This window comes from Cornus florida, unplaced genomic scaffold (genome assembly GCF_030987335.1).
Source record: "Cornus florida cultivar Cherokee Brave unplaced genomic scaffold, ASM3098733v1 CherokeeBrave_3.0.0_Hap2_Chr09, whole genome shotgun sequence".
Classification (NCBI taxonomy): Eukaryota; Viridiplantae; Streptophyta; class Magnoliopsida; order Cornales; family Cornaceae; genus Cornus; species Cornus florida.
In genome coordinates this window covers 44,485,390-44,496,302 of record NW_026775579.1, presented here as the reverse complement: position 1 = coordinate 44,496,302, position 10,913 = coordinate 44,485,390, and the positions used below count along the sequence as shown (strand labels likewise).

Below are 10,913 nucleotides of genomic sequence, written 5' to 3'. Positions count from 1 at the left end.
TTATCAGGCTCCACATTATCCATCAACATTGGTTTAAACCAAAAATCAAGATTTAACATTTCATACTTATGAAGATATTGTCCGTTTTATCGTACTCATTGTGTTTAGAATGCATATAGGTAAGAGACATCTTATAAATGTATGTTACTTTTTCTATCATACGATGTGAGACGCCAGGTCGCGTCACAAAAAATTATTTTAAGTCATAAAGACGCCACACTGCGTCACAAAAAATTATTTTAAGTCATAAAGTAGCTACCTTGTAATATGCGTATTTTACTAAAATACCCTTTTGTATGAAAGGCCAGACTATCAAAAAGATTCAAAGCCAACAAAGTAGCCTTCAGGCATGTGCATGAAGATTGCAGAAGACTCCAAAACCTAAAGAATGGTTTTCCTCTCCCCCATGTCTCCCCTAGGAATTGTCTCCCACCAAACTCAATACTTTCTTATTTTTCGGGTATGGAAGTGAACAACTGAAATGTCTCAGCATACAAATTTCAAAACATCCAAATCATGACTCATTCAATTTCAAAGAGACAAATGCATCATAGACACATTGGACTTGTATAGCAAATTAGTTTATATGCATACATGCCCTTGTAGGCATCGCTTTACTTTTTCAAATTAGAAAAACATTATTATATAACTCAATCAATAATTGTTCAAGTGTCACTATTTTTGTATGGGAATACAACATTCTCTTAGGGATAAACTAATACCAATCAATTCCTCATTTGATTTTTAAAAGAAAATTCTATATATTTCTTATAAGGTTTTACTATAGACTTCACTCTAATGTTATCTTAAAATATACTCCTACAAAAATAGCCTTGTCCAAAAGATACTACTACCAAAAAAACACTCCCACCCCCCCCCCCCCCCCACACACAAGAAAGTCTTTTACAAGCTCAACCCTCCCATCCACCACTACTCATCCATCACCATCTCTCTACCCCCTCTCTCTCTCACACACACGCACATTAGTACCAGGATCAATTTCAAGAGGCTAGGAAAAATGGATAATAGATACAACCACCATCTTCATCATCGTCATCAAAACCTCCAAAACAACACCACATACTTGCCAATTTTGTGTTCACGCCCATTCATCAAAGATGTCCACCTCTCCAGATGGCACGACCGCTCCACCACCTCTTCCTCCGCCTCCTCCTCCTCTTCCTCCTCGAAGGACCCTTCGTCGCCGAGAGTCAGCTGTGTAGGCCAAGTCAAGACCAGAACCAACAAAACCACCATCATTGCCTACCCAGCTCCCACCAGACTCACCACCACCACCACCAAAGATAACCACAACCTCACACCATACTCCAAGCTCAAAAGGCTCTTTTCTACCAAAAATCTCTCCACCACCACCACTAGTAGTAGTAGTACCAGTGTAAGTTGTAGGAGAGAGATGATGATCATGGGTAGTCCGAGAAGGAGGTCCAAGTGTAGAGATGAAAGAAGAACTAATAATTATGTTCATCCGGTGGTGGATGTGGCGGAGATGGATCCACCATTGCCGGTGGTCAAGAGGGTGCAACAATCCGGGGAGGGCCGTGATGAAGTCAACCTTTGGAAGAGGAGGTCTGCTGCTGCTCATGGGGTGGCACTCAAAAATTTAAAGATTCTACAAATTCATATACCCAACAATCATTTTCTTCAACCAACCACTGTGTGAACATGACACACTCCAATTAATTTGAGGTAATTAATATCTTGGGGATATTGAAAATGTAAATTGTTTTGTTATGTTTCTAATTAGAAAGTAGAGTTTAGAATATTAGATAAAGGGTGAAAAAAAAAAAGGTCATGGCCTCTCTCTCTCTCTTCAAATTTAAATTTTTTTGGTGGGATAGGGATAAAAGAGGTTTAAAGTGATCATAAGAAACTTTATTTTTTGCATGCCAATCTTTATTTAAAGTTTGGAAATTAAAGGATGACCTTTTTAATATCAGATGGTTTGCCTTGTTTAGTTATTGATTGTTGTTGATCACATGGTAAATTTATGTGCAACTACCACCTTAATTAAATAGTTCCACACACTTTGCTCAGATTTGGTGAAATTGGAATTCAAAATGGAATTTTTAGTATTTAGAATCAAATGAATTTAAAATTGAATTGGATTCACGGAAATCCCAAAACATAATGGCCTCAAATCCCATAAAAATTGGTGAAATTTGATGAGATATGTAAATATGTCTAGTTGTAAGCTTTGAAATTATTAAATTTGCTCTTCTTTTTAGTAAAACATTGGATTGCAATTTTAATAAATAAGGATATAGTGCTAAAAAAATATTGCCTTTATAATTAAATTCCACCTTAATCCAAACATACAAATCAGAATTTATTACAAATTTAATCCCATTTCTTTTCCTTTTCCAATTTTAAATCCCAAAAGAAATTTGTCCAAACCAAGTGCTATAATTACATCACATACATTTGTTGAAACATCATCTTAGGTTCAAAAGCATGTTCAGGTATCATGTATTTGTAGACGGCAATGGATGGGTGTTTTTTTGTGTGTGTGTTTTGTGTATGTATATATTTGGCAATCATCGGTTGCTGGTTTAATCACATGGACAAGTGCCATGAGCTAAACAGTTTCCGAAAACAAAAATTCATAAAACTACTTGGTTGTTTGAATTTTTAAAAATAGTTTTCTGAACTAAGAAAATAAATAAAAATATTATTGTACACTCTTTTATTTCTTTAATTTATGATATTAACTATTAATGTAAATATAAATATATATATATATATATATATATATATATATATATAAATAATTGTTGGAGGTGAATTCATTTTAATTAGTATTCTTAACTTAATAAAAGTAACTTCATCTAGCATTGCCTCTGAATGATACCCACATTTGATTCATCAGAAGAGTTCTAAGGGCTCCCATTTGTGCTCCACCACCATCAGATAAATTAAGTGCATTCAATACACCAATATTTAGTATTAAGACGTGTGTATCATGCATGGATTGGGGTAGAGATATTTAATAAGATGTGTGAATTAAAAGACCCATTCATTCATAAATTGCATTCATTAGAAAAAAAAAAAAAAAAAAAAAAAAAAAAAAAAAAAAAAAAAAAAACTTTCTGTAAAAGAATTTGAATCCAATATCCTGATATTCAAATACAATTTTTTTTTCATTAATGGAGATATTATATTGAACCAAAAGATCAAGCATTTAGTACATACTTAAAGAGAGCATACCCTCCATGAAAAATCAACATGGACAGACCACTCAAAACAGTAAAGAAGCTTGGACACGCACTCTTCACTACACTTCCCTTGTTTACAACGGCAAAGAAGCTTGGACACACACTCTTCACTAATCACTTCCCTTGTTTACAATAAATCACCAAGAACAACCCCATGTTTACAATATCTTTCTCACACCACAACCACCCAAACTAGCAAGATAGAATGTTTAAGAGACAATATAATTTAGATTACATGCATACACAATGAATAGAGCTTTGACTATTGTACATGCTTTTGAAATCAAGTAACTGATGCTTGTGAGGAAATTGTGAAGTTAAAGAATGTTGAAATGAGATCCTGCTTCAGTGTTGAGAATGAGACAATTGCATAAGGCTTTTGGCCTCAAAATTCTTCTCTTGATGATGTATGGTGTTCCTTATTTTAGGTATTTTGCTGAAGCTAAAGAATTTCTCAAACAACTTATGATATCATCTAGTCTCTCAATCAATTTGAGTGTATATCAGTGTTGCCTTTGATCTTTACAGATGGAGCACTAACTAGCTCTCTATTCAAGCTTCAGGTTTAAGAGAGTGGGCTTGATCTTCGAAGTCTTAAGAAATTCTTTAAGCAAAGGCAACAATGGGGTCTCTTTATTTTTAAGTTCTCTATCTTTATCTTTAACTGGTTCTCTTTTAAATATATTCATAAAGAAAGGCAACAACAAAAAATATCATAATGCCCCTTAGCTATTAAACTCAACCAAAAACATAGTGATGCCCTCAATATTGAATTCAGATATTTAGAATCAATTTTCGAAATAAAAGATTCAACCCTAAACAAAATGGGATCTGACCAAATTAATACACTTAATACTAATGCCAAAAATGAAATTTTGATATATGACTTACAAAATAATACTAAATTCCCAAATATAAAATTATACTGTAATATTTCTATCAACAAAAAAATATATATAAACTTTAGCACAAATAAAAACAAAAACAAACTAATAAATTATCTATATACATGCATCCATAGACACACACAGATATAGATATGAAGTTATATAAAAATTGCTTACCAAATAAACAGACATTTTAGGGTAAAAAAAAATGAACTTGAACAAATAGAAAATAACAATAAGTAGAAAATCAAAAGCCAAATAAATGGTGCAAATTAATTAAAAAAGTAAAAAAAAAAAATTACCACACATGCAGCTTCAATAGAGAACCGAAAAATGAATAATCAAATACCAATATCCAAATAGATTAGGGATAGTTCAAACCTTTGATGAATATTTACTATTATTTCTTATCTAACCCTAATTAGATAAGATTAGAAACCATTCAAATTGACACAACCAAACCAAAATAGAAAGTTTGGACAATAAAATCAAAGGTATAAACAACCAAAGCCAAATAATCAACCCATAACCCATCACAACCAAATCCATCACGGCAAATAATCAACCCTTAACCAAAGCACAGAAAATCGTGAACAACAACAGAAAATACAACACAACCAAAGCAAATTATCAACCCCCAACCCAAATCGGAAGTGTGAACAACCACAAAATCAATGAATCTAATAGAGAAAAATAGAGATTTTTACCTGAATAGAGAGACAATCGCAAGAAAAGTGTCACGACCCGAATTTCTCAACCCGGTGCGTTAGTGATGAACCGGAAGTTGACCCGATAACGGACCCAAAACGCGGAAGCGAAAGAAGCCAAATGACCTCAAGAGATGTACTTCATCCCTAAGACCCCAAAATGACTCTCCATGAAGCCACAGAACTCAAATGAGCCAAGCAAATGAAGAGAGAATGCCTAACCCGAAAAGAGATAAACTAAGGGCAAAATGGTCATTTCTCACTGAAAAGGGTGCCACCGTGCACACCATTGGAAGGACAACGAAAAATGAACAAAATTAGACTCAAGAATCGTCTAATTCTGAGTCCGGGCAGAAAAGATATGAAATTCCAACACCCGATGCGAAAGTTATGAAGTAATGACTTAACACTTTCCAATATTTTCATAATAAACTTTGAAAACAAAAGTGCATAGAAAACGAGATATATGTCATTGGCCTCCGGCCTTATCTCATACATGTTAAATAAATTAAAAAGAATGCACTTACGTACACTTTACATATATGAATCAACGAATACAAGTTTAAACAAATAGGGCTACAAAGAGGCATCTTATGCTAACACTTGCATAAAATAAAAACATAGAAACTGTAAGCCATCCAATGAGCAATGGAATCTTCAAATCCTGAATCCTGTACCTGAAATATGCCCCAGTATCGTAGGGGTGAGTAACATAAAGCTACTCGTAGGAGATGAGCATGCATCGACCTAGCATTTTATAATTTTATCACCTTATAGTGAAACATGTTAAAGGGGCTCATGCCACCTAACGTCTATATCAAGATGAGACCCAGGGAGCATCCTAAGCTACCTAGATCATTTATATCATAATCACATTGTTCATGCAATTCAAACAACATGGAAACATGTTATACAAGGCAACAAGATATAAATTCTCAAAGTCTTCAACTTGAAATCCAAAATACGAAAACAACAAGTGTGGGTCATGCCCCCTAACGTCTATGTTCAAAATGAATCTATAAGGTCATTCCTAAACTACATTTGAACATCAAAACACAAATTATGATATCGATGCAATTTAACCAACAATGGAACTTCCAATACAACGCATGAAGCATGCTTTCACAAAGCTACATCTTAAGCTCAAAATAGAAAATCAAATGAGGAACAACAAGTTACGATATCATCTAGTTATCAACTTGAAATGAAATACGAAATCAAACAAAGTGGATACTCGGACGTCACGCCGGATCAGACCGACAACATAGTTACTTTAGGATTACTAGCCCATGGGTAACCTCCCTATGTGCGCACTAGACTATATAGAGGGACAATCCCCCATACTAGAACCAAGTCCTAGCCATAGCCAAACAACGACATCCCCAAGTTTCCAAAATCAACAAATTGTACAACAACGTATATATATCAACATGTATATACAAGATATCAACTATTTACCAAGCACAATCCAAATTTTAGAAACTTATACAATACATGCTCAAAATTCACAACTACTATGGCATGTAAGATGTCAAATACAAAGTGTGCAATTTCTTACACATAGCAACAATATATTCAATAGGGAAAAACATATTCTCATGAATATAAAAGTAACAACTATGTTATCCAATACTCAAAAGTGATCAAGTGAATATACATCAAATCCAAATCCATGATTTAAATATAGAAACAACTTTCAAAATGCAATTAAATTCATGGAGTAATAAAGTAGAATTTAATTAAACATAAATAGTTAAATTCTCTAAATTCCAAGTTAATCCAAGTAACCTCAATTTAATATATATTGAAAGACATGTCATGGTCATCATATATATAACATCAAATGACAAATTAAGTGATTAAAACACTTAAAACAAAATTAATCAAGCTAATTAATTAATTTCCTCTAGATTTTTAAACAATTCTAAATGCCCTCAATTTAATCTATGTTAGAGAACATGCTAAGGCCTATTTAAATACCACATTACAACTTGATTTAATGCTTGATGCAACCATGTGAATTAAACTTTTACTAAAAATAAATATTAAATAAAAGTTGTAATTATTAATCAAATGATCCAAATTTAATATATGTTAATCAACATATCTAAGCATAATTTCCTAGCATGTTACAATTCAAATCAAAGTTATACATCATCATAAATTTTAAATCTTATACAAAGAAATAAAAATTACTAACTTTCTAGATTTGATACAAGGCATACATATATGTTGTATAATCATGGCAAACACACAATACAACACACAAATAATCCTAAAACATTCCCTACCTCAATTGGAATGAAAATCCCAATTACCACCGAAATGAAATCGCCCCAAATTTTCGGTCCGCAAAACAGATTTTTCAGCTTGCTACCTTAAACTTGTAAAATTCATAAAAAAATTCAATTCTAAACCCAAATTGAATGAATCCAAAGCCCAATGAAAGCTTAAACACTGTAATTTGATAATATCAATTTAGTTTAACAAAATATTTTCCCAATTGAAACAGTTTTGACCCACAACTTTGAAACAAATTCTGCCCAGAAAACACATTTTCAGCCTGTAGCTTCCAACTTTGAAAATTCATGAAAAATTCATTTGACATTCAAATTGGGCAAACCTAATTTATTTTGGAAGTAAACATATGAGAGTGTAAAACTAAGTCATGATCCAATGTCAAAAGGTTAGTGAAATAAATCATCTAAAAATATATTTTCCAGCTCCAATAAAAACATGGACAGCAGATAGTTTCGGATTTAAAAAAAAAAATTATAAATGCTCTAAAATCGTGAAAAAATTCTGAGTAGTGCAAAACCCATGGGGGAAGTTCCAGTAAAAATTTCAAGGCAATTGAAGTAACACAGCTCCATATAAAAATTCATTTCCAGACCAAAAAGGAAAAGCTTCAAATTTCCAACAACTAGCTTGCAACTTCAAAAATTCATAACTAATTCATTTTAAATCCAAATTACATGAAACCAAAACTAAATGAAAACTAACTGAGTATATTTTCATATTCTATATTTAATTTGATAAGATTAATTTTAAGTTAAAACAGTTTAAGGGCAAAATTCAAGTCCTTCTCTTCCATGCATGTAAAACACTCAATAATGACATAAAAATACTTCAAAATAATAGATCAATACCTCACTAGAGAATTGAATCTCTAGATACCAAAGCAAAACTAGGAGTTAGGCTAGATCCTTCAAGAGTTTTGAAGAGGAAGATGATGGGAACAAAAAGTATTCCAAGTTCAAAGTTCTAAGGTGAGTGAAAGTGCACCAAAAATGAAGTCAAAGCTACTAGTCAAGCTTTTCTCCAATGGTGGCTTCCTTAGGGTTCTTGAGAGGAAAGTGATGAATGAATTAAAATGTGTAAACCCTAAGCTAAATTGGTGGGCTTCTCCACTCACTATGTGCTCTTGCACTACCTCTCACACACACACTAATGCAAGACTAAAGGTAAGTCCTACACTTGTCATGAATCCAAGTAAGCTTCCAAGATTAAATATTAACCCTACACTTATCAACCATCCATGCCAACAAGTGCACCAATCCTAGGACAACAAGTGGGTGAATCTCCAACCTCCATATATGTGTCATGAGATTAAGCCTCCAAGTGGTTCTACCACAAAATCAACAAGTGGCACCATAGGAATGTGACACTTGTCACATTTTCTGAAAATTGCAAAAAGGTCCTTTTTGAAAATATCTTCCAATTTAATTTGCAAAATGGTCCCTAAGATGAAAAATAATTACTTTACTTAATTACCCAAAAACCCCTCAAGTTATGGATAATTGCAAAAAGTCTTGTTTTCATGACTTTTACAAAGAAAGTAAGCATTTAATATGCATTTCTACAAAAGTAAAAATGTAGATGTCATGGAGTTTCAATATCATGGACGTATGCCAAGCCAGAATCAAATCCGAGCACAAAAAGTGAGGTTAAGTAAGGAAAAATGAAAAATGACTAAAGGACGAAAAAGGGAAAAGACGAAAAAATGAATAGTGTCAAAAAAATAAAAAATGTGGAAATGACTCGGTCCTCAAAGGAAGTTGTCAATCCAAAGGAAAGACTCTCAGAAACCATTTTCGAGCACTCGAGACGACATTAAGAGGCGGGAAATCGAACCCGAAAAGGAAAAGACAATAAAAAAAAAAAAAAATTATCCGCAAAATTTAAAGAAAGGGAAAGAAATGAAAATGACCGGGTCATTACAAAAAGAATCTCAGATCGACTTTCTTGTCTAAGAGACAAGCTTCAAGAAACTGAAAGAGAGGTTGAAGAGAGACTTTGGCTTAGAAATCTGAGAGAGCGCTTGGACAGGAATGGTACAGAGGGTTTCTTTGGCTGAGGAGATGATGGAACCAAGACATTCGTTATAAACGAGATAGGGTTCCATCGTTTTTTAAGTCAATTTTTGTTCTCCGTGTTTTCATTATGTGGTCTCCGAGTTTTTGAAAATTGCCAAAACAGCAAAAAGGTGTTCTCTAAAAACTGATACTATGAGTTCTCAGTTTTTAAAAAACGGTTCTGTGAAAATAGATCCAAGTAAAACAAAAAGGCAGTTTTCAGATTTTGGTAACTCTCAAAAAAGAAAACTGTTTTGGGAATTCTGATCCAAGCAGGGCTGTTTCTTTTTTCATTTTGGAGGGTTGAAATTTGTAAAGGAAAGTGTATCCCATTATGTTTCTATTTTACAGTTTTTTTATCATTATGGTAACTTCTTGTAGGTAAGTTGAGGAATACTTGTCCAATAAGGAATTGGTTTAAATAGAGATGGGTGTGGGGTTGAGAGAGAAAGAGAGAAAATATGTAAGGGGTTTAAGGGTGAGTGTTGTGAGGAGAGGGAAGAGTATATGTAATTCCCGAGTGTATATATATAGCCTTAAAAGAGATGATGAGTGAGTGAGTTGGGTTTTTACATGTGATTGTATATTCTCTTCCTTGATTCATAATAGTGAAATTTCTCTCTCCTATGGACGTAACCCTAGAGTTGAGTGAACCATGTAAAATATTATATTGTGTGTGGATGTGTGTGATTGTTATCTCCATATATGCTTGTTTAATGTGATGTAATGATATTTCCACTATGTGTGATGAAGGAGGGATTTAAATCTCAACAACAGTCGACTGTTGAGTGGGTTGGAGGGAGTTAATTTTCCCCAACAACTAGTATCAGAGCTGATGGTGGGTCAGAGCCTATGTTTGGTCCTGAAGATCAGTAGAAGAAGATTGCTGCGAAGTTTGTTAGAGCATAAGATTATCGTGAGGTGCTATGGAAATTCAATCAAGAGTTGATGATGACACGAAGGTATGAAGAAGGTGATGGTGTAAAGCCCATGAGGAACAAGTTTTGGGACAAGCCAGAGGATGCTCATTTTCAAGATAGGGCAAAGGTGATAGAGATGAAGCCCACGAGGAACAAGTTTTAAGGACAAGATAAGAGTGAGTGCTAGTTCTCAAGATGGGGCAAGGGGTGTGAAGAATGAAGGGGTTTGCTCTAAGCTTGATAAAGAGCAAATGGGAATATGAAGAGTGAAGAGGAGAGGTTTGTTACTTTAATCTAGAAAAGCAATTGATGAAGATGAGTTTGAAGATTAGTGGTTGCCAAGTGTGAGCAATTGAACACCAATGAGATGGATAGAAAAGATAGAGAAAAGAAGAATGATGAAATTTGAGAAAAGGTGGAGATTGTTATAGTGTTTCTCAAGTTCATCATAGTGCTTTATTTGAGGTAGAGAAATCTTCAGTTGAGGTGGAGCTATGAAGAGATCCTTATTCGAGGTGGAATTATGGAGAAGCACGTGAAGATTGAATTTTGAGCCAAGGTGGAGATTGTTGGGTTTATGATTCAAAATTCATATGCAGAAAATTAGTTTCCTTTTTCATTTTGGAAGGTTAAAATTTGTAAAGGGAAGTGTATCCCATTATGTTTCTATTTTAGAGTTTTTTATCATTATAGTAACTTTTTGTAGGCAAGTTGAGGAATACTTGTCCAACAAGGAATTGGTTTTGAAGACTCTATAAATAGAGATGAGTGTGAGGGGTTAAGAGGGAAAGAGAGAAAATATGTAAGGAGT

The 10,913-nt window shown here is 33.6% G+C and overlaps 1 protein-coding gene across 1 annotated transcript; it reads left to right on the top strand.

Moving 5' to 3' along the window:
• The first annotated feature begins 933 nt into the window (after nt 1–933).
• Nucleotides 934–1,932, top strand: LOC132273263 (uncharacterized). Its single transcript, XM_059774258.1, has one exon. It carries the CDS (start codon nt 1,019–1,021, stop codon nt 1,679–1,681), a length of 663 nt encoding a protein of 220 aa, XP_059630241.1. The 5' UTR covers nt 934–1,018; the 3' UTR covers nt 1,682–1,932.
• The last annotated feature ends 8,981 nt before the right edge of the window (nt 1,933–10,913 follow it).